Source organism: Lathamus discolor, chromosome 3, assembly GCF_037157495.1.
Source record: "Lathamus discolor isolate bLatDis1 chromosome 3, bLatDis1.hap1, whole genome shotgun sequence".
NCBI lineage: Eukaryota > Metazoa > Chordata > Aves > Psittaciformes > Psittacidae > Lathamus > Lathamus discolor.
Window position 1 is genome coordinate 84,447,166 of NC_088886.1, and position 24,868 is coordinate 84,472,033.

General features: G+C 37.4%; 1 protein-coding gene across 3 annotated transcripts in view; it reads right to left on the reverse strand.

Annotated features, from left to right (window-relative positions):
* Positions 1-24,868, reverse strand: part of ITGA4 (integrin subunit alpha 4) — a 37,900-nt gene that overhangs the window by 8,628 nt on the left and 4,404 nt on the right. For 2 of the 3 annotated variants that reach the window (XR_010610679.1, XM_065670191.1), the window contains exons 3-18: positions 21,770-21,876; positions 21,542-21,671; positions 20,170-20,237; positions 19,399-19,528; positions 16,656-16,741; positions 16,273-16,332; positions 16,043-16,180; positions 14,929-15,040; positions 12,059-12,153; positions 11,634-11,724; positions 10,567-10,612; positions 10,031-10,185; positions 7,936-8,090; positions 4,670-4,819; positions 3,339-3,415; positions 528-678 (exon numbers count right to left, since the gene is read on the reverse strand). Coding sequence is in view for 2 of the 3 variants with exons in the window: in XM_065670191.1 (XP_065526263.1) it covers positions 528-678; positions 3,339-3,415; positions 4,670-4,819; positions 7,936-8,090; positions 10,031-10,185; positions 10,567-10,612; positions 11,634-11,724; positions 12,059-12,153; positions 14,929-15,040; positions 16,043-16,180; positions 16,273-16,332; positions 16,656-16,741; positions 19,399-19,528; positions 20,170-20,237; positions 21,542-21,671; positions 21,770-21,876 (1,751 nt within the window). In the remaining variant the exon portion in view is untranslated. Of the gene's footprint in view, positions 1-527; positions 679-3,338; positions 3,416-4,669; positions 4,837-7,935; positions 8,091-10,030; positions 10,186-10,566; positions 10,613-11,633; positions 11,725-12,058; positions 12,154-14,928; positions 15,041-16,042; positions 16,181-16,272; positions 16,333-16,655; positions 16,742-19,398; positions 19,529-20,169; positions 20,238-21,541; positions 21,672-21,769; positions 21,877-24,868 lie in introns of those variants that run through there. The other variant, XM_065670192.1, reaches the window with a different exon arrangement.

A 24,868-nucleotide genomic window follows, 5' to 3' on the forward strand; every position in this document is an offset into this window, starting at 1 on the left:
AAGCCAGCCTCTGAAAGGTACTGGGGGGATTGTACACAGAGAGCAGTTATTTTAAAAAGGCAGATAAGAGAGAACAATTAGATTTGTTATTTCTTCATTAGACTGTAACTGTGAAAAATGGCAGATTCAGAGATCTTTGTGATCACTGAAAACATGATCACACAAAAAGTACCCATAAAATAGAATCATACAATGGTTAGGGTTGGAAAGGACCTTAAGATCCTGAAACACTTTTAGAAACCCTTTTTTTTTCCCCCTTACTGTTAGTTGTTACCATCACATCTTGTTATTGAAATTATTTAAGTCACCTGTATTGATTAAGTTGCACACGGTTTAGGTAGCTATAAATCTCAGAAATTGAAAACTGGAGTTTTGTCGGTTTTTTTGGGGAGGAGGAAGTGTGTGTGTGTGTGTAGGCTGTCAGTAGCTAAAGAAACTCAACAATCCATTAACACAATTTGAAAAATGTCTTGCTGAAAAAGGAAAATCTCAAAGGACTCCTGTTTGACAATTTTTTTTGTTCTTACCAATTCTAAAATTCGGATGAAATAAAGACCTTTAGGGATTTGAATGTGGAGAACAGTTTCATATGCATCATCTCCAGCATTGAGCAGAGAAACGTTCAACAATAAAGTCTTCATACTTCCAACAGCAAGATACGTTTTCTTATCATGAGGCCTATAAAAAGTTTAATTATAATGTAAGTGAAAAGTAATTCTCCATACAGCTTGCATGCAAAAATTTCCCTCCACTGCTCTTTCAGTTAATTTCATTTGGTTCTGACAAGTTCAGCTGGAGATCACTGGGAAAGTTTTTACTCAGTCCTGTAACTGAAGGTACTACACCAGTTACGCCAGTCGGTTTCAGCACTGTCCTTTAAAAGGCTTAAGGTTATTACTGCAAGAGCAAGAAAATTGCTGTCAGACCAGTCATGCTTCTGGCTTTTACAAGATGGGTCCTTTCCTTCACAACCAAGAACAACAATTTGCTACTGCTAGTTTTTTCAAACATTATTTACAAATTCATTCTTTGTACTCAAAGTATATATTGAAGTACCACGAAGCAGGTCACAAAACCGGCAAATGAACATGCCTATCTTATGATCTATGCAGTGTTCTATAATCATGTTACAAGTGCAGACAACCTGTGGGGGGCTAAAAGTAAACTTCAGTTTGACATTAAAGTTTAATTAAGACTTGTAGAAAGGCTGCCTAGAAAGAGACATTTATCAGATATTTTGGCTGGAAACCAAAGCATTACTCACTGAACACCTTTGGGAAAGAAGCTGGCACTTAGAAAAGCAACAGAAGGTAAAAGTATGACATAAGCAGATAGGTTCCAAGACAAAAGCGAATTAAAGAAAAACACAACGTTAACATTTCAGTTGCTTGATTAGGTTTAGGTTAAATTTTAAAGTTCTTTTACTAGTTACATGCTTGCTGTTCAGTCATCTTCTATTCATTAAAGCTAAGCTCATTAACAAGCTGCTGTCACGAAGATGCCTCCCAGCTTAACACACAAGTACACAAAAGCACCAGGTGCACATCTGGGACTACAACAAAACTGAACTAGAGCTTTTCCCTGGTAATCATATTTCATTCTTCATTAAAAAATGCATGATGCAGACTGGAAATTTACAGAGCAGGCCAAAATCTAAGCGATTTAAACAGAACATGATCGTGTATACAGGAAGACTCAACTCAGTAAGTAAAGCATTACTTTAACATCCCTATTTGATTTCATTCTTTTAAGACTAAAAGTGCTTTGCTGTTCAAAGATAATGAATGCATCCTGTCTAGACAAAACAAATTAATGCTTCACAGCTAACTAGTTTTTAATCGAGATTCTAGGGGCCCAATGTAATTTAAGGTGATACTTCACACTTTATCAAGATATTTAGCCTGTTTATTTACACTGAAATCTACTGCTGATAACCTAATGCCAAGCAGGTATGGTGTAATCTGTTTTCCTTTCTTAGAGTTTTGAAGTCCTTACACGATTGCATTGCTAATGGCATGAATGGAAATGCTGCCCAGTCTTTCTGAGAAGTTTATGATTGTTGAAATAAAATAACCGTCAAGCCCAAGGAAATAAAAGGGCTTCAGACTCATGCTACAGGCTATGCATTAAAGTAGGCAGAAAGATACTAATCTTATTCCGAAATCTGTGAAGATGAAAAAGCTTGTGCTTAGGATCACACAGGTGTGATTAATCAGCATTACAGGACTGTCAGCATCTTTTGGTGTCATTTTAGGTTGTTCAATGTAGTATCTTCATTAAAGTAGAATCAACTTTAAAGGTGATGAATTACACAAGAAAATCCAGGTCACACACAATACGTAGCAAGCTGAGCTTTACAACAGGTACAATTTCTTTTTTTGCATCAAACAACCCATATTTCTTGCTTTGAAGGATAATATTCAAAAAAGAAAAAGGTTGTGATGACAAAAATATAACTTAGACAATTAAAATTCGTTCTGAATAGAAACAACGGTACATGGCTTAAAACTTTCAAAAGATGGTGCTGAATCGAAGTGTATATACTTCTTAGTATTGCTTGGTGTAATACAGATTCTGCAAGACAATAATAATTGTATTTAAATACTTTGAAAGTGTGCTAATTATCTTGCATAATACAGGATTTAAATACGATACCTAATTGGAAAGAATGGGAAAACTGAAACACATTGAAGGGTATATAAAAAAAATTAGGGGTGTTAATGAGGAAAAAAAAAATAGATCACAAAACAAAATTAATTTAGGAAAATGAAATTTAATTCATGTAGGGAAAAGAAGTCTGAACCTCACATAATACTCAACCATCTGGTGCCTCAATCAGCGGTATAAAACCAAAAAGATGAATAAGGAAAAAAAGCCATTTAATTAATTGGTAATTGAAATAATAAATATAGCAATGTCTTAGTATAAAGCCAAAGTATCTTCTTTCTACAGTGCAAGTACAATGTCCTCATAAGAGCAGCCGAAATTTAACCATAGCTATGATGTCTACATATTGAGTACGTATTGTGCCCTGAATCTTAGCCCAGTTATATACGAAGTGTAGAATACAAGTTTGCCTTTTTGTGAAGATATATTTTATAAGCTTTAAAGTATTCTAATTATCAAGACAGTTCTTCAATTTTATACATTTCTGTTGCATTTCCTGGAAGACTTACAATTTTAAAATATTCTTCAACTAAACACAGCTTCACTCCTCATATCCATAGTCTACTTCAGCAAATTAATGTTTTTAACACACAAAGGATTAAGAAATAATTTAGCTAAAATTTTACTGAACCTCTTTCAAAAGAGAATAGTGAAAGCCACATTATACTTACTTTGGAAAAGCAATTTTCCCAGAAACTCTCAAGTCAGCAGAACAATTTTCTTGGGAGCAAAATCTTGCAAAAACAAACTATAAAAGACAAATTTAGCATGTTATACATATTATAATATGTTATGTGTGTTATACATATTTAGTGTGTTATACATATTATAGTGAGTAAAAGTATTTCCAAAGAAACCTATCACCTGTTACCCAGTACATGGAACTGGCTAATTGCTCTTGCTCCTAAAACCAATTCAATCAGGCTATGATTTGCCATTTACCAAACACATGCTGTGTCTCAGTTAAACCAGTGGGTGTATGTTCAGCTGATTTTTAAAATGCAGTACTTAAAAAGGGTAAAGCATTTTAGAGAATCCAGAACTGAGGTTTGCAGTCTCTTGTATGACACAGCACATTAAGTTTGCAATAGAGTTCCATTACACAAAGGTTACTTATCATACTGCAAATAAGGTTTGATGAGACTGGAGACACTGAGTCACGTGTCTGTGCCTTGGTTATCAGTAAGCTACAGAGCACATTTATGTCACTATATTCAACAACACCCTCTTTAACTCTGCAGTTTCTCAAACAAAATTCTGAATGAAAATGAAAAGGAAGAAAAGAACGGATATATATCTCAGAGTTCTGATAGTCGACTGTATCTGAATTACATGAAGCTCAGTGTTTGTTAAAAGTCTTACCTATGATCATTCTGTAGTTAAAAATTCAGAGCATCCTGACTTAAGTCATTTAACTAAGTTGTTTTGGTATTGGCTTTTTTTTTTTCTTTTTTTTTCAAGAATTTAATCTCATACTCATTTAAGGATACAGAATACACTTCCCAAACCCCCAGCCCCCCGACTTCGCGGTGCAAAATCTGCAATACCTTCACAGAAGCAATATTTCAGCAACATCATCAGAACACTTCAAGATTAATACCAGCAAGATTAATACTAACACAATTTTAAAGATTAATTTTATACTGGAAAGTAATTCATCCTGTGTACTTGAAAAAGAATTGATACTTCAAAGACCAAATTTCATACCTGTGTGTTGTGAGGTATATAATATGTTCTTGCAAGTTCTCACACATAACATTTTTTTAAATCATAATACAAATTTTATACCAGTTCTACAAAGATTTATCTTTTTTATGACAAATTAGGCATTTTTTTTTTTTGCATACTGTTTTAATTATTAAGATCAAGGCATTAGATGCTGATCTGGAAAATGCATTCCTTCACATGCTATGGATGTGTGAAGCTTTTTTTTTTCCACTGAAGATTAAAACATGAGTATTTACTTGCTGCATTGGAAAAAAAAGAAAACTCATACACTAACCTTGCTTACTATAACATCTTTCTCTTTCCTCCGCTGAAGAACAGGTTGAAGTGGTAAAAATTCTTGGCTATTTCTCTTTTGTAGAATATGATGCCCCAGCTGATAACTTGCTTCAACATGTACAGGAGTCAAGATATCCCTTACATCTTTCTATGAAAATTGGAAACCTAATGAGTTAATCATATAAAACAAGAAATGTGTGCTTATGTTTTAAAGATTGTAAGGTTCCCTAGAACTAACTTAAACAGGAACACTTATTTTATTTTACATGTAAAATAATTTCACATGCCATACTGCTTACATACTTTTCCAGAAATCTTTGCCACTGAAAGAGGTACTCAGAAATACAGAAAAGCATAATCAATCAAAGACAGCATCTGGCATTTCAGAATGGAAAATTCTTTTATTAAAACAAGTCTTATTCAATTAGTGAACCTATTTCTGTTAATAATACTGCCTTACCCATGAAATGCTGTACTGCCCAAAGAGAAAAATAGGAAAAAGTTGGCAGAAACTGAGAAAGTTAACCAGTGGGATGATGCCAGACAAAGCCCAGGGATTTTTCTGTATGAAATCAAAAGGAGTTCTCTCACAGGACCACTAAATCAGGTCATGACTGCATTTTATTTTTCTGCCTCTTTATGTCCTATTCTGTATTAAAAAGATTCAACTCTTCAGTAAATGACCATTTCGTACATGAAGGCTTGACTGTGTAGGAATGCTGCAGATCAGAGCCCAAACTGCCTACTTGTGAAAACTGAACAGCTTGAAGCACCGAGTAATAACAATAGCAAACCTGATTAAATTAGTCCCTAAGTGTAGGAGACAGACAGACACTGATTGGCCCTCCACATGGCCACTACTTTAATTCTTATCCGCAAGCCTGCTTTGGCCAAATCACATATTCATAATAATTTTCCACAAGGTCTTCTCTGCATCTGCTTTATATTACTGCCATTACACTAATTAGCTATTAATTAGTCTTTACTCAAAATACATAAAACGTACTTCATCTCTTGCAAGGACTGTACTTGACAGACATTCACACTTACTTTAGGAGCTTCATATAAGTACAGAAACCTCAATGGGTGAAAGGAGATGCTTATAATGCTATTAATTAAGAATTAAAAAGGAAATCTAATTATATAGAGGAAAAAATAGACTACAGGAATTGATAAGCCAAATCTTATCCTTCCTCCTACACAAATATCTACTGATGCTGGTACATAAGGTCAGCTGTCAGTCAAATCTCCCTTGGCTTACAAAACTCTAGAAAGTAAGTGGCAATTTGCTATTGCTCCTGTAAGTAACATTCACTTAGGTGCAATGACCAGTAGAGATGCATCTGGACTATTTTCCAGGGGATAACGTAAGCTTTGCTTTCTACCATGAAGAACTGGCTTCTAATGGTGTCATAAACAAAAGGCAAGTAAAAGCAAGGAAGAAGAAAAATACATGGAAGACTTCTCCCCTGCAAGCTTTTTTCTTTTGTAGCTGTAGAGAATTGAGTCTATTTCCCAGCCTCTGTGCAGGATCAGCCACACCAATCACCCTAATACATGCTGGTTTCAGAAGGTCACAGAATTGCTACCTTGAGGATTTTAAAGAAAAGGCTAGGCAAACTAGTCCATTATTTTACTACCCTTGTTTCCCCTTACATCTAACTATTTCCTGGCCTTAATATTTCTTTAAATTCTTTTCCCCTTAGCTACGGTCTTAGAGGTGGTAAGTCTGTTTTTTTGTGAGTGTAAAAAACATGTGGTTCCTCTGTGTCCACTAGCTTTTAGTGTTTGATTATGGTTTAGGATTTCAAGTTCTTCCCATTTATTCTCTAAAATTTTTGTTGCAATTAGCAAGCTTCTAAGAAAGAATAAAAGTGATTCAGTTTTTCTTGTCCAATGAATGGCCTTAAAAATATCTTTGTCCTGTTTGCAGTTGTTCTTATACTCTAGATTGGTCCCTCATTCAGAAGGATTTATCAGACATGGTTCATTTCCTCCAGGGCAACTGTGACTTTGAGAGTACTGTTGCAGTTAAGATCTTACTGGCTAGATTCTTAACTACCTCCAAGTCAGTACCATCCTCAATTTAAAAGAATGGTTGCTGTTGGATCTAACTCTACTTCTGGAGAAACCAACAGCCAACTTCCTCCTGCTGAGTGGCTGGTACCGTCTCTATTATTTGATGCTGGTACAAGCCTCTCTGGGTATATGACACTTTGCAGGCCTCCAAGAGCCTCCTGCCAAATGCCCACTTGCCCTGGCAGCACTTCCACCTCTGTGGCTTCTCTTCTGAAGCATTTCTACTAGCAGATTCTTTCTACAACAAAGTTGACTCTACCCCTTCACAGAGAAAGTAACCACTGTCACCACTAATCTGGTCCAGATTTCAGGCTGGTATGTCCAGGAGAAAGACATGTCTGTACAGGCTTCTCTTTTGTGAGCAGAGGAATAGAGAAATTACTTTCCAGCACAGTGCACATTCTTATTGATCAGCTCTAAATTCATTCATGAAACTATCGTGAGTGCTCTTCCTACCCTGTTTCTACCTGTTTATGCTCTGAGTATTTTCCTTGGCAAGTGCTGCATCCCTTGCAGGAGAAAAATCAAACAACTCCAAGCAAGTGTTGTTCTTCACACCCTGCTAGCCTTTGGCTGCTTGCAAAAAATGCACAAACCAGACCATAGTATCATCTTCATGTCACTTCCTATGGATCAGGAACAGGTTCTTTCCTTATCTGGCAAGTCTACCTCACCTACTCACAGTAAAAAGGGGAGCAAAACCATACACATACTCTTTGAAATAGCTAAAAATGACAAAATAATAAACATTTTCTCTGTGTAACTACAAATTCCTATGTACTCATTAATGCAAAATCTTTGAAAGTTCCAACAAAAATGTTCAGCAGAAATATATGTTATACCCTATCTTGTTGTTTGCTCCATATAGCCCTCAATCTATGATCTGTCATCCATTAAAAGGGTGAAAAAATGTCAAAAATGCTCATGTCCTACTTCATCACTGTGATGATGTTGATGATTATGCACATTCTTCACTGACATAAATGATGGCAGACTGACTTCCGCACAGAAAGCTGAGAAAGCTTCAGAATTAAAATATATTAACTGTGGATTTATTAACACAAATATTTTACTTCCAAAATTCTGCGATGCAATTGTAAACATAATTGGTTCTTTTGCAGCAGGTGTGCTTTTCAAAGGAGAACAAAGGATTTACAGGGTAATACATACTCAGAATTACATTACCCTCATAAATGCTGGATGATCTTTGCAGGCAGTATTCTTGCTGTAAATCTTTACATTTCCTGAGATTGTATCAGATGTTCCATTAGAGGAAAAGTAAAATCTTGCTTGTGTATCCACTCTTCTGTTCACATCAACACTCAGATTATAAAGCAGCACTGCAAAATAAAATAAAGCAGTCCAGGGAAAATAAGTTATAAAAACTTTAAGTGTTATAATTTTCATGAATTTATGATAGAAGTCACATCTTCTGACTCACTTCCTTAAGTTATGTTCTGTAATATGAAATTCTCTGCTTAAAAACTCTCCAGCATAAATCCATACCTAATGAACACTTCTAGCCCTTTGAAAGTTGACTGCATCATGACTGATCCCTGAAACATGCTTTTACATCAGGGTTAGTTTAGTCGAATTATATTTATAGTTTTCTACCAGAAACTATTTAAGGAAAACCTGCTCCAGTTACTTACAGGGCTGACATTAAATTTCAACAAAAAGATTAAGTCAGCAGACAATGATTAATACTGTTTAACTTCACAGTTCTTTTCTTTTTAAGTTAACATGAACTGCTATGATAATAAATTGCAAATAAGTTTCAGAGCATTACTGATGTATTACTTCTTAATCTCTGCCAAAAGCAGAGTTAGGATATCTAGAATTTCCTCTAGTCTTTTCTCTTTCAGTTCAAAGTCACGTCCAAATCCAGCCAGACCAATCCAGTCTGACTGCTCATCTTCCACAACAGATACGAATTTTAAAAGATCTGAACTTGAAACTTTGCAGTTCATTGTTTGATGTGTTCTCTCTAATGTATTCCTAAAGTATATTGTATATTTTCATACAGATGATTTAAAAATTTAATTTTATATACCATGTATTTGCAGAGCTGTTTGCAGCTTACAAATAGCTTATGTGCCAAGTAGATTAAAAACACCCAAGCAATACAATCAAATTTAGACAGTACATTATTTTAAATAAATTCACCATGAATATGCCCTCCAACAGATACCACTTCAAGCACTGTCAAGCAAAATATGCATTATATAAAACACAAGATACACTTTTCAGGAGTTATGGTAGGACTCCCTCTTTTGCATAATCACAGAATCCCAAGGGTTGGAAGGGACCTCAAAAGATCATCTAGTCCAACCCCCCTGCAAGAGCAGGGTAACCTACAGTACATCACACAGGAACTTGTCCAGGCGGGCCTTGAATATCTCCAGTGTAGGAGACTCCACCATAATTGTATGATCAGGTGCTTGAGATACTTTATGAAGGGAATATTTTTTCTTTAAGTGGAAGACCAAATCCTACAGTGGTCCCATATGGTTTGGTCCATGTCTGGGAGGACTGCTTTTAGAGGACATGGGAGTATCATGCTGAATAATCCATTTGATTCTACATTAAGACGTTCACCCACCATTGATTCCCTGCCTAATTGCAAAGCAACAGCCCATACGTTTGCATATGGAAAGCTCAGACAAACACTCCTGTTGGGCCCTGTGCAAAACAAGAATACAGTCCCTGGGCAGCTATGTAAAAGAAAGTGTTCACAAAGTAAGTGTGTTCTTACTCTTTGTGAACCCTAAAGGCATACCATCTCATTCAAAAACCTGTCAAAATTATGGTCCTAGTTCTTACGGTGCTATGAAAAAGACCATCTAAAATGGCATCATTACAACGTAGTTCAGAAGCATGAGTGTGAATACAATTACACCACTTGCTAGGTAAGTTAATTCAGGTACCCGAATTAACCTATGATGCTGCTGCTGCTTTAGCAGTGCTACAAAAACCATGTGAAAATATTACTACACGGTTGTGCACAGCCCCAGCCGAACTCTTTCTGTCACAATGCAGCTAGCTAGTTAAAAACTAGTCTTTGTCTGAACCGGTTGCCATCAAAGCTTCAGATTAAATCATTGTTGCAACAGAAAACTTGAAATTCCACCTTCATCCTCACAATATCTCACCCTTTTCACAATATCTCACCCTTTTAACATCACTAATTAATGGTCCACTAAATACCAATAACATTATTCTGTAAATAAGTTAATTTAAATTGAACACATATGCTGGAGGTTTTTTCCAGGTAGCTTACCAATATATCCAGGCACTTCTCGTCCTGTATAGGTAAAGCATATCTTCAAATTCATACAGACTGCAGGCTGGTCATTTTCCATGCAGTTTAAATTAGTTCGATTTATTGAACTTGGATGTTTTAAAGAAGCATCAACAATTACCACTGGTTTTGTTCTAAAAATAGAGAAGAGTTAATGTTCACAAAACACTTCCAAAATAGCTTTCAGAATCTCTGCAGAATCTAACAATCTCTGACAGAATCTATTTTTGTATTTTATAATTTTTTAAGCTATCTGCATTTTTCAGATAGCTTCAAATAGCTGTGTGCACATTATCTGCTGGCTCAAGAAGTTTTAAAATTGTATTTTCTTTTTCCCCCAGGGTGCTTACTTCAATGTTTCAGCAGTAGAGGATTCTAGAGCCTAATGCCCAAAGTTCAACACACCAAGAAGAATATCATGAGGTTAAAATATATCAGTGTGTTTTATCAAACTACATTTAAAAATACAGTTAAATTGAATAATCTTTAGAAGCATGGAAATTTAGCAATCTCACCTCAACACCACAGCAGAATCTGAGAGAAATGCACCAATTGCTACATCTGCACACAAAAAAATAGATCAATAAGCATAAGTTGTCAACATGAATTACTTCTCAGTTACAAGCATTTTGGAGCATATTCACCTTTTGGTCAGCATTAAAACACCATTTGTCCTTTATGTATTAGAAAGCATATGGTAATATTCAAAGGTGTTGTCTGTCTAGAATATGACCCCTCCAATACTTCTCCACTGTCTATTAATGCTATGTGCTAATTTGCCGACCTTGCAGATATTGGTAATGTCATGATTTGAGGATGAGACTCCCAAACCAGTAAGCAACAGGTGACCTGACAGCAGGCTACCTGCATACTACCTCTTAGCCAAGCATTACAAATTAATCTGGATAGCTTTTCTGTTAACAGAGCCAGAACATGCAGTTCATCATCACTTTGTTTTTACACCCTCAGGGGCAGGACAGGCAACACCTGACCTGACATAATGCCTCTCTGCAAAATGTCATAATTTGACAATATGTTTAATACAATTGTACACTAAGAACCAGCTAAATTATTTTTACACCAAATTAGCACTTTGGTGTGATGCCCACAAGAACTCCACAAGAGTCTTAATCCAATGTTGTGAGCCCCAAGTCAGATTAATGCATTGTTCATGCAAACTGAGAATCAAATTGCTCAGCTACTCCTAGCAAAATCCAGACTATGTAAACATCAGAAAGGTTTTTTAGGTTAGCACACTGGGCTGGACAACAAACATGCTTCCAGTGCCCAAACTGTAGTGACATGAGTGATGAGATGGCTGCATAAAAGTCAAAATTACACTTTTCTTCCTGTTGTGCACTATTACCTTACTGCTACATAATTCTCAGTCCTTAAATAATAGCTAGATGCCCGTCAAAACTACCTCAGCTATAGCTCTTTTTCTTCTCAAAAGGGATGACGTAATATGTCACCTTACTAACAGATTTTGCTTCTGTTAAAGGTAACAAGTAGCATGGTGAGGTTGTTCCCCATGATCTCTATTATTTTAAAAATGAAAAATAAACAAACTTGTTTAATTTACCTTGATAACCATTGTTATCTACATCAATTGCACTTGCTATGGATTGTCCAAACATGCTTAAAGAATTACTGAGTTGATGTCCTTGTATTCTCTGAGAAGGAAAAATATAGAAGGGAAAATTATTCTTGGAAAGCTAACCTGAGTTACAATTTCCAACGAAAAATGTTAGCAAAACCTTCCTGCTGCTGAAGGCAGTTACACGCTTACCTGTGAAAGTATACCTCTGAAAGTAATATTCCTCAATTACTGCAAGTGTTATATCCCATAAATGCTATCTAAGGCCTCCAAACAATTAATTTTTCTGTTACAGATTAATTCCGAAGTCTTTTAAAATACCTTAGATGGCCTGAGTGTTAAATGAAGGGAGAACCCTCTTGAAACTGAAGGTTTTTCTGGACCGATTATTTTTAATTGAAAAATTGTACCTGTGAAAATGATGGCGTTATTCCATCTTCCCTGCCATTGTATATATAAATAACACCTTTTAGATCATCTTCTTGTGGAGCCCCAATTGCTACGTCTGTGGAAAAACAAACAATTATCAGTTGGTTAGGCAAAAGTATCATGGTCTTTAAAAAACAACCCAAACAAGAACACTGCTCCTACCCCCCAAAAAAAAACACACCACAACAATAAAACCAACCCTTGTTTGTATTCATAGAACTATGATGACTTTCCTGCAATCTGCTATTCCCACATGGATTAAATCACTGAAACACAAAAAGTCCTCTTATTATGCTGCCTGAAATGAACCACTTATTTTAACATGAAATGTCCTTAACAGCTAATAACAGGCTTGAACACGCACTAAATAAGGAAATGAAGGTAGCTGGTTGTTCAAAGGGATATGTTTTATGCCTAACAAAATTTCTTTTCCTACTGCTACTCTCAATATTTGCTTCACTTCCCCCCAACCCCAACGTTTTCACTCCCTTAAAAAGGTAATCCACCTTTTTGCTCCACCTCCCCCTGCAGTTTCAGGATGCCAATGTTGCATTATAGTATCTGTCATACATCTGCTTTGCTTTGGTGCTATTAATTTGATTTTACTTCTCTGTTCCCCAGCCCTACCTCTGGATACGGGTTTTCCTTTACAGTTTGCAAATGTTTTGGGGCAAAACCTGAAACTTATGTGTAAAATTATGAAGGTAATGCAAAACAGGAGAAACTACATGTAACAAGAATTTAAGGAAAAGGTGCCAAAGGAGGTAAGGAAAAAAAGAACTGCTTTACAGATAAGGAGACCAGATAAGAAGAGAATGACTATTCCAAGCTTTGCAGGTTATGGAACACAACCAAAAATCACAAAAACAAAGGGAAGAGTGAAAGGAGAACCCTGGATTGTACCTTCAATTAGAAATGGTAATTATGAAGTATAAAGATATGAACTTGATAAAGATACAGCTGACAGTTTCTCACAAAAGATATTAGCTCCCTGTCTACAGTCCAAGTTTTGATGATAGAAAAACTGAAACAGCTTATGAATTTTTGAACAGTAGAAAATGCCTGTCATGTTTTTATCCTGTTCCCACGCCATGTATTGTGCCTGCCCTTTGCTGAAAGAGAGCACATGCCAGCTTTTCAGGCAGAAATTTTGGCCATTCCTTTTTGTCTTAAACCATGACAAGATGAATGAAGCCACTGGGCCAGGCCCCCTCTGGTTTCTTCAGTGTAGCTGGAGGCCTCCCTGTCAGCTGTGTTTTGCAGGCTACTTAAACAGCTAGTGAATGGTCTTGGAAGAAAAGAAGCTAAGAGCAGTAGACCATGGGGCTTTCTGTAGCAAATACATTTTGGGCAGCCTAACTGGAAGCAGAAGGGAAATTTAAGGCCATGAGAGTCATTCTAGATGCTATAACCCATCTTAGAATCATGGAATCATAGAATAGTTAGGGTTGGAAAGGACCTCAAGATCATCTAGTTCCAACCCCCCTGCCATGGGCAGGAACACCTCACACTAAACCATCCCACCCCAAGGCTTCATCCAACCTGGCCTTGAACACTGCCAGGGATGGAGCACTCACAACCTCCCTGGGCAACCCATTCCAGTGTCTCACCACCCTAACAGGAAAGAATTTCCTCCTTATATCCAATCTAAACTTCCCCTATTTAAGTTTTAACCTGTCGCCCCTTGTCCTGTCACTACAGACCCTGACAAAAAGTCCCTCCCCAGCATCTCTATAGGCCCCCTTCAGGTACTGGAAGGCTGCTCTGAGGTCTCCACGCAGCCTTCTCTTCTCCAGGCTGAACAGCCCCAACTTTCTCAGCCTATCTTCATACGGGAGGTGCTTCAGTCCCCTGATCATCCTCATGGCCCTCCTATGGACATGTTCCAACAGTTCCATGTCCTTTTTATGTTGAGGACACCAGAACTGCACACAATACTCCAGGTGAAGTCTCACAAGAGCAGAGAGGCAGGATCACCCTGTTTCCCAGAACTAAAATATCTTTTATCCATAACTTTCACACAGCATTCTCTTTCAATGCCTTTTAGTTTTATGCTTATCACAGAAGTTAGGCACAAGTCTGGAGACTGAATGTCTCTGCTCTCTGAGCAGGTTCCACCTGAACAACATCAACAGAAATTGCAGCACATATATTCAGAGAAGGTGTTTCACCCTGGGTGGTGGGGAAGGAAGAGAGGATATTCTGCTTCTGTTAAGGCATTTAACTTTATGTGCCTGAAACAGATCCTCCTGTATAGACAACAGGAACAAAAACCTCCCTCACAGCCCCATTAACATTCTGAATTTGCCATGGGGGATGGCCACTGAAGTCCTTCCCTGTGTTCTCTGTCTACTGGCAAACCTTGCTAGGCAATTCATGGGTTATCTGACATCTTGACTGAGAAGTAGTCCCACAATAGACTCCCAATTTGCAGGTTGCTTTCCTTATCTCCATCTATTTAGTGCTTCCTATTGAAAGCAGAGCTTGACTCAATGTGTGATTTTTATTTATGATGTTAAAAAAAAAATAAATCACCAGATTGTTCCCCAGCCATTTTCTCAGATCTCTAAAACAGGATGAGGGATTCTACTAGAGGTCCAGCACCTGGAGTCACAGATTATGTTATCACCTTGTGGTCACACTCTTTATTAAAGCAACAGACCCTAATCCTAATCTCTTGCTATTACACATCAATGACCGTGAAATAGCTGTATTTCAAAACAGTGGCCTAGAAAAGAAAGGCCAACTTATCAACTGAAAGTCTTCTGAGACTTCCATAATTGTTCTGTTTATTGCAACAGTCCACTGCTCAGAGAGAATTAAATCCAAGGAGTTTTCTTTTTATACTTACCTTCAAAGCCATCATTATCGATGTCTCCTAGATTGACTATAGACTCTCCAAACCTGGCTGCGTATGAGTCACTCCCACTGAGCTCTATGTTCAGTTCTACCATCTTTGCCTCCTGAAGGAAACAGAGTCATCGGCACATTAAGAGTGTCTTCCAAGTGTCCTGGAATGTTACTAAAAATGTTAAAACTGCCTTGGATGCCAATATAAAAATCCTACTGAAAGACTTGGTGCAGAAGCAAGCACTACCAAAGGTATTTAACAGTATTTAGCGTCAGACTAAGAAAAAAAAAGAAAGTTGTTTTTTAATAAGGAGAACAGCAATGTGTTCCCATAGCAAACACCTGTAAACAGCAGCAAGCTTACATCAGAATACAGGGGATTACTGCTCTGAGAAAACTGCCAAAAATGTGGTAAAGAGTAGCTGCTTCAGAGCTGCTGTGTGTGCTTTGGATGTAGGTATCCTGGAGTGACTTAGATCTCTGTGCAGAAAACATGTTAGGAAAATGTTAACTGCAAGTATAAGAGAATAAATATGTATTAGTGTAGAGAGAAAAGAAGGGAAATAAGAAAAAATTTACAAAGCCAGACAAATTCAGAACACACAAAAAATAGGGTTTATACTTTCACTTCTGATCCTTAAAAAGAATAAAAGGAAGCTATTTCTAATGCATGACCTGCAAAGTTAATTTATTTGACAAACTGAGAACTACCAGTCTCTTTACTGACTGGTACCACTAACTGCAGGCAAATTTTTCATTCCTTGTTTGTTTCCAAAGTGCTAAAAAAGTTGCTCTTCACACACCAGTTCAGTGGTAAGCACGGTAATGGCAGAGAGTTTGCAAAGAGGCTGTAATGGGAGGCTGTCACCACCCGTAGATACTGTGAAACAAAACTAGTCTGACCTAAATTCTAACACTAGTGTAACAATGCATCACACCTTATACAGCCAGCCTTCTGCAGGTATGCTACACAGTCCTGTTGGGATTGTCATCACTGTTCTAGAGCTGTTTTTTCTATATCCTGAAATGTTGTATACTGAGAAAGGAAATCTCTTCCTCTTAGTTTGTTATACTAGAATGACTATTACCATTCATTTTAAGAAGAAAATACTTACAGAACCTGAATTGATATAGACATAAACTCTTCCTTCTTCTCTGATGGTACTTTGCATTGGAGCACCAACCAGCAAGTCTGAGAGGCCATCTGAATTCAGGTCCACAGCACAAACTGCAGCTCCGAAGTAAGAACCTAGCTGTGTGCAAAAATGAAATCACATTGGTCTTGAATTTCCATGAAGATGTGCTAGAAGTTCTAAGGTGCAGAAAAGTAGTATGAAAGATTTACCTTTTTACCCCTTAGTTCAAACAGAATATTTAGGTCCTCCTCAATGCTAAAAATATATGCCTAAAATGAAAAGAAAATGTAAGTGGAGTTCAATAAACAATAGTCTGAAGTATTTCCGCACTCCTTCTCTACAACATGTGCTAGAGAATCACCAAAACAACACACACTATCGCAAAGTACAGCCATTTACTGTACCCTATCTGTACCTTTGTTTAACACCTCACACCAATGTTATCACCCCCTCATTCCTCCTTTGACTTTTCTCCCTATGAAAAATTATATCTATCTGATACTTGTCTTTAATACAATAACCTAAATTGGAAAATCATGTGTGGGTACATAGGGGTATATTCTTCAAACCAATTGTATGAACAATCTCTTACTTTACCAGTCTGTTCCTGTTGGGGAGCCCCTCCAATTACTTCTGTACTGGTTGATGTCAGAAAATGTCCAGCCCCAACAGAGTATCCTGTAAATTACAAATGCACTATTCAATACTGGAAATAAAATGGGAGCATGACGTACAAAAGCTGTCAGCACTACAAATTACTGAGTCTGACATTCAGACCTCATGCAAATTGGCAATGAAAACAGAAAAGAAAGTTTTTTAAATACAAGCAAAAAGTCAATAAAACCAGTAAGTTCCAGCAAGCAGAAACAAGTGTCAGAAAACCTCTTTTCTTTCCCAGAATCTCAATTATCTGCCACATTTTAAAAGCCAATAAAATATATTTCAAACACTTTCTGTTAATGTGGATTCTGCAATTGTTCAGTGAGTCTATATTATAATACAAATAAAATTATCAAAAGTCCAGACAAAATTATATGGGAACACTTAACTGATTTGTTACTCTCTGATTACTGCTGTAAGTGGACTGCAGAAAAATGTAGTGCTATTTATATGTATGTGCACATATACATGCACACATACATAGAGCACTGTGCAGATGAAAGTGTCAGGAACAAACTGGAGCACTAGCCTAATTATGTGATAAGAAAACACTGCATCAGCTTTTGTAAATGGATCTACATAATACAAATATTGCATCATGTGAAGACAGCTGTGCACAAAGAGGACCACATTTTGGTGCAGGTGTCCAGCCACAGGACTGCAAACTGATCTGTGCAGTCCTGCAGAGCTATCTTTGTCTACACGAGTCATCTTTAGTCTTTCCAGAAAACATTACAGCTAAGTTGAAACAAGGGAGACAGTTGATATATTCTGCTACTCTTGCATTTACTGAATGAATGTTGACTCTCACAGTACGCAGTGAAAACAAAAAAATCATCTTGGATCAGATGAGAACAAGCCTTCAATCTTTCACCCATGAAGATATCGGTCTAGAATTCAAGTTCTCATTAAGCCAGCTTTTAAGGCTTGTTCTCATCTGATCCAAGATTATTTTTCCATTTTCACTGCATACTGTGAAAATCAACATTCTTTGTTTCTTCCAACTTATGCAAAATGTTATGATGCTTTCCCATACACCTCCTAGAGATCTCTATTTGTTAATTATTATTCTTTGTTTAATGAAGGATGTAAATACAGAAATCAACTTCTCAATCCCTGCCAGAAGAAGAGTAGCATAAGTAGATAATTATGTCTAGTCATGTGTTTGAATTATACTCTGGACACAAGATACTTCCACTTCTTGGTAAGCTGGTAAGGATATTTTTGTTTATTATTTAAGGGAGAAGTAAAATCAGACTAAAAAAAAAAGCAACAAACTTTGTTAACAGAATTAACCCTAAATAGATTTTGGTCATAAATAATGCCAAAGATGGAACAGAACAGTAGCCTTTCAACAACAGTAGTCTTTCAACTACATTTTGTGTTATTATAAGGAAACAAAGCAGAGGTTTAAGTAGCATGGAACAATGCAACATTTAAGGTTGATCATAGCTGCTACTGCAGAGACACACAGATGAGCTAATAGTCCCTTTCTTCACTTTCCTGTAGAAAGGGGAAGTTTAGAGGACACGTGGCTGTAACAAGCCTGGTACAGTTGCACCAGGTCACTGGAGAAGTATTTCTGAAGCAAACTCCAGCTCATCTCAGGTCGTGGATAGCTAAGGGAACCAGGAAAGGCCACACATGTGCAGTAAGGCCTTCCATGCACTCTCCCCAGCACCAGTCCTTATGCAAGCTTTTACCCATTCGCCTGTGCCTGACTTTTGGCTATGAACGATTTGACTCATTCATTACAGAAATTCTCACTGTTATAGCTGTAGGAGTAGAAATCTGGAATGACCTTTTTTCCTCCCATACAGGTGCAATATTTTTTCTGCTGATTGTTACTGGAAAGTTGGAACAAGCATTCTCCCAAGTGTTTTTGTTTGTCTTATGAAAGGTTAGAAACATTACTGGTTAACCACAGTGACCTGGGTATTTGATCACCTTTTGCCATCCAGCATCTCTTTTGCTTGACTTTCCCACAGAGCCCAGCTGCAGCCGTTGCAAGGCTCAGTACTGAGTTCTGAAGTTGGTCACTTTGTATTTCATAAGGTGTGCCTGCTTCCTATTATCAAAAGAGTGAAATCAGACACAGGAAATGTTTATCCATGTCAACCAGATCTATGAATAGGAAAATACAAAAAGCAATGGTCACAGGCAAAAATATCCTTGCTCAGGAGTTCAGGAAGGATAGACAAACTTTTCTTAGAATGCAGTGTGAAAACTGAAGCTGACGACAGTTCTTGGTATAAAACCCGACAAATTTTAGCACTAAACTCAGCTAATTACTTGGAAATGGATACATGAGTAGGAGCTTCATGGCTTTGTTTGCAGGCATTCATAGATAAGGTTTGCATTCCCATGAATCCAGACCGAGCAAACCATACTAATCAGAAGCCTATCTCTCCCCTCTAAATCAAGAAACCATAGAAACTCACTAGAGAGATGATAAAAACAGAAATCCAGTGTCTGAGAAGTTTACATGTAAAAATAATACAGAGGAAGCCTTATAATAAAATAATATTTAACAAAATCAGAACACATCTTTAGAACTGTCGCTTCTGGGATTAATAAAGAAAGCACTGATAAAACTGTGCACTCACTTGAAGATCAGCTATTTTGCTAATTCTTTGGCCTGTATTTTTTGTAAAGTATTAAATATTTTTAAGTACCTAGATAGCTGCCGAACTTCACTTGGTTATTTGAATCTGTATAACCATGGATTTTATTTGCCGTTGTGTTGTATATGAAAACAGAACCAGTCCAATAAAATGATCCAGGGGCTCCCATTATAATTAAGTCCTAAAAGAAAAATAAAACAAAACCATCTTATTCATATTTAAATATTAACAAAAATAAGCAAAGCAAGTCAAATGGTTGTCTTTAGACCCCCTCCAAATTCAATAAAATGCTACCGGAAATGCTTCTGCCTCAGTACTGGCGAATTACCTCTAGATCACAGATGATATTTTTCAGACTTTCTAAAAATACAGTTATTAAAAACTTTAAGGTGTGAACAACTTAGAACAGAGCAACAAAGAGGGTATTTGCTTCTCAAGAGTTTTTTGAAAATCATTAGAGTGAAATGAAGATTAAATAAGAGTATTATTCTGTCAAGCAAGAAGGTAAGCATTATTAGTGTTAACATTACATGAAACAGATTAAAGACAATAATAAAACTTCACACTTATAGTCTTTTTCCAGATGAAAAGCAATTCCGCATTTAGTAAAGTGTAAAAGTATTCTTGGGAATAAAAACTATTTGTTTTAGAATTATCATGCAAGTCTTACAAGATTCAATTAAAAAGAGATGAGAAAAGTCTGATTTTTCCCTCCCACAATAAAAGCATTAATGTTTGCATTTATGTGTACACTTTTAGGTATGTGTACGTATGTTAAGTGGGTATATATATAGAAAGAAGTTTGGCATTTTTAATACACACCTCAATGTAAAAACTAGACATTCCAGCCTGGCACGACCCATGGTCTTCTCCCAGCTTTCGCACATGATCTGAGAATGCCAAGAAATTTTAAAAAAGATGAGAAGTGTGTAGTTTAAGAATTTGTTACCAGCTTGTCAACAGAGGTTGAGACAAGTTAAAAAACAACAACACAACATTTTCAGTTCTGTAATAAAACTGGAAACACTGCTCTCCACTGTAGCTTCAATATAGTATTGTAACAAGCTCAAAGCAGTATGTATTACTTGATCACAACTGCCTTTGAAATCCTGTAACTATAAAGGCTATACTTTTCTTTTTTAAACCATCCCATGAATAAAATAGCACAAACAGTTTGAGCAGCACAGACAGATAAGCTTAGCTCTTCTCTTCCACTTTGTACAATTCAGGCATAATCTGATTGACAGGCTTATGATTCTTGACAGGAGTTGTTCTGATGCTCCAATAGTGCTCTGCAGAGCTTGTATTATGGCTATCTTAGACATATTGGTATCCATCATTCTTAGCAGTTGTCTTTATATCCAACTCTCCCAGCTCTGTTTTCCTGCTTTTCTTTGCTGCTTCCCTCATCAGGATCCCCTTTGTTTCATCAATAGATTTGTTCACTTAGAAAAGTCACCAAAGGTAAAAGCATGATTTCACCAATGTTTGTAACAGTCTCTGAAGCCAGCAGCAGGACATCTCATGGCATTATTCTATTGGTCTGCACAGAAAGGCCATCTGGTCAGCTCTTCCTTGCAGCCTCATGAGATTGTTCTCCTGGATGTGAGGCAGGCATGAAAGGGCAGGCAGGGATGGACTCATCTGACAGCCTCATGTCTTGACTCTTACTCTACTCCTGAAGTCTTCGCAGGAATGACTACTGAAGGTCTTATGCCACAGCAGTGGCCTTGGCAGGAGGCAAGTAAGGAACAGGGACACATACGGTGTTGAGGAACCACAGCAGCTTTCTGCCAAAGGCTAAGGAGCAGGCAGCAGCCATCACTTGCAGGTATTACTGCTATGAAGCACTCTCCTGAGCAGAGCAAGCAAATGACAGAGTAAAGGAAGCAAGGAAGTCCTCTACTGGCCTTTTTTGAGGACCACACATGCTCCAGTGATCCAGTCTAAGGAACAAATATTCTGATGCCCTATTGAAACTGTATCTTTTTTACCTGTTGCAAGAAGCTTTTATTTGAAGTGATAAACATCTTGCTAACAAATTTACATCTTAAGTTGGGCTCATATCATTAGCACTCAACCTTCAAACCTTTGGCTGCAGAAAGCCTGCTCACAGCAACATAGGCTTTTCACAAACTGTGCACCATGCACTTATGTTGCCCTTCCCTACAAAGGACCCAAGCAATCTGCTTACCTTTATAGCATGGGCATATTCTTCTGCTCAGTTCAGTTCGAAAATCAGAAGGGACAGCAAAACAAATACCATATGGGAGTTTGTGTTCAGTTCTTATGTAAAAGATATTTTTCCATCTATGTCCACAAGCCTATGGATAAAAACCAAATGTGATTTTTGACAGAGAAGCGCAAGAAATGTAAAAGCAGTCTGACAAACAGACACTCAGCTCCAGCCGTTAATACATACAACGATAGATCCATTTTCTTTTGGCTGCCTCGATAAACTGACACCCAGCCACTGATTATCACGCTCTTCCAAACAAGTCTTCCCACAGTACTCTCCATTGGGGTTGCCTAGGACACAAAGACCAATGCTTTGAACAGGGATACAAGCTGAAGGGCCATGTAGTGGGTAACAGAAGCACTCAAAAACTCTAAGGGGAAACTACAGTAACTGGTGGATCTGACTTCTGTCTTAAACAGGCCATGTAGACTTTTCACTTTCTTCTTGAACAAAGGTACAATTGTACATAGCCAAAGGGAGCATACTGGTTCTGAAGGTAAGCTGGCAGTGAAGCTTGGCTTCTCCATTGTTATTGAAATTACAATAGAAAGTTAAGCTACATCAGTCTGATGAAGGTGATTCTTCTGATTACAGGTGTTTTTCAGCCTGAAAGTTCCTAAGAAACACAAGTAACACCCGTGAGTGCTACCTAAACTCCAGCCTAAAGCAAGCATCTTTCAAAATACGTATCTACTGGCAGCATACCTTAAAATGATCTCTACTGCAAATGGCTATCAAATAAAGGCTGTAAAACTGCAATCTCTACTGGAGATGCCAGATCATTACATATGCATGTCCTGTGTACTGCCCGCACTGTTGCAATTATTTATCTGAAGCTCTTTGGTTTTGTTCTTAAAGGGAGTTAACTTTTAAAACCTTAGAGACTACAGTGAAGTTTTTTCTAACCCCCCAAAAAGTATTGCCAAATTAGCAAATATTTGCTTCCTTCTAGAAAGAAGTAGTGGTAAGGTGAAGCTAAACATTTAAAAACATTCCAAGTTGCATAACGCAAGCTTTTTACTTGTAAGATGTCTGTATAAATAAGCATTAACCAAATCATTGAACTGGTATTTTCTACACATCAGCACAACATGGTTGATGAAAGACATTTCTTATAAGGAAACATATGGCATTTGGACAAACTCTTTTGCATAATTTTTAAAACTCCCATAGATTCAACACACTTACTGGTGAACCCCAAACTTTTGAGGTTTAAAGGGGTTAGTTACTCAGAAGAGGATGCCAATGCACACCCCAGAGTACCAATATACCCAGAGAGGGGTAAAAAAGAAAATAAATTACTCCCCCTAAAACTGTGCTCACACCAGAGCTGAAATTTGTCACTGTCCAATGCACTAGACAGTTTAAATAAATACACTGTAGTGGACTTGCTAAAATCCTTTTACAGGACATACAATTGTACAATTATCAATTAAGTATGGATATAGAATGGAGGGATACACCTACTCTATTCAGTAGCCAGGAGAAAGACACATAATTTAATACCTAGGGTGTCATAGACTTTTTGAGATAAAATACCAGATTAATGGAATCAAGATAGCACTTTATCTCATGGTAAGAAAACATCAGGAGAAGCATTTGTATGATCTTTAAGGTCCATTTCAACCCAAAACTTTCTATGATTCTATGAATAAAACCCAACAACCAAACTAATTTCAGAACTTGTTCCCTACTGCTTTGTGACAGGCCTAGCAATTGTCTGAAGAAACTGCTGGAGCCTTGATTTCTTCTACTTACGTATTACCTCTCTATTTCTTTTTCCAAACATCATGCTTTCTCCCTGCTCTGATGGAGAGCAGCAGAGTCTAGAACCCCTCACCATCCTGCAGAGAGGATGCACCCTGCACACCACAACGGCACTATACCTTCCAAAAATTACACCCTTCACAGTGTCAAGAGGCATCTGATTCTCCTTCACCTCTTCTTTACTACTTCCTCCCCCATATACCTTTCCCTAAGACATGAAGGAAATAGGGATGGCAAAGTCCAAGTAAACAGGAACTGACCTTAGCACTCTCATACTCAATTGTATTCCAGCCAAGAGATTTTATATTACTGTCATTTAATAATTCCTGTGGGTGACCTGAGGAACAGTAATTAACAACATGTGGGCTCTTACTTCAAGACAAGCATGAAAAAAATGCATTACTTAAAAAATCTACTAAAAATAGGTTGGTTTTTTCTGCAGGTTTAAGTGATAAGTTTCTGACTTCTCCTACTTGGCTGTCAATGACATGAACTTCCACATACTGAATACATATCAATTTCAGCCACAAGTCTGGAATTTAGTTTTGGAATTTGATTTTGGAGTTATGTCACGTAGAAGTCCTCACTTCCTAAGGGAGACATGCCCATTGTTAGTATGAATTATAGAGCACGTTAATCTGATTGAAATCTCCTCAGAAAACAAAATTCCATTACACCCCCACATGTAAGAATTAATCCTCCTTGAAATCGCAAAAGGCCCTCTGCTAACTCCCTTCCAGCAACGTTTTCCATCCCATGATGACAGTAACTTTGGTTTATAGTGTATGTGGATTTTTAGAAAATGGAAAAAGTGGAGAAGACCAGTGTCATAAATTTAAACCTCAAGAGGCTTTTTGAGTCTATCAGTAAGTCAAACAAGACCAGATAATAATGACATGAGAGATAAGTATTGCTTGTCTTAGTGCTTAATTTCTGTGCCATAACATGAAAAAGCACCACCATTTCTTCATGCTCATTGGATTGCATTCCCCCTTTTACTTGGCTCCAGCAAACATTCTTGATTCAGGTTAACTTTGGCCCTCTGTTGACCTGCTGTCTTTTGTCTGCTCTCTCTAACTAGCGAGTATTCAACCACCTTGAAAATGATAGGCCTTTGTGGGCAAGAGAAGCATAAGCTTGACATCCTAGGCACCATGATGAGCCCTTGCTCACGGTATGACATTATAAAAGCTTTATTGAATGAGAAGAAAGAATGCTGTATTCCACACAATCAACAGAGCAGCGCTGCATAGGCTCAAGAGGACACAGCAGCTTGGTTGCCTCAGGGAAAAGGAACACGTGCTGTCATGAAGTCACTGAGAGATAAGTAATTGCCCAGCCTGTGTACATTACACAGCTGGAAGATACACTTCTGCTATAATCCCTGCTGCATACATCCACAGAAACAGCACAATCACATATAAATAAGGTCACAACTTATAAAGCCTCTTCTAGCTTTGGCCTCAAGGACTCCAATACAGATGTCTGCAATGTCATCTGAAAAAACAGTTTTAT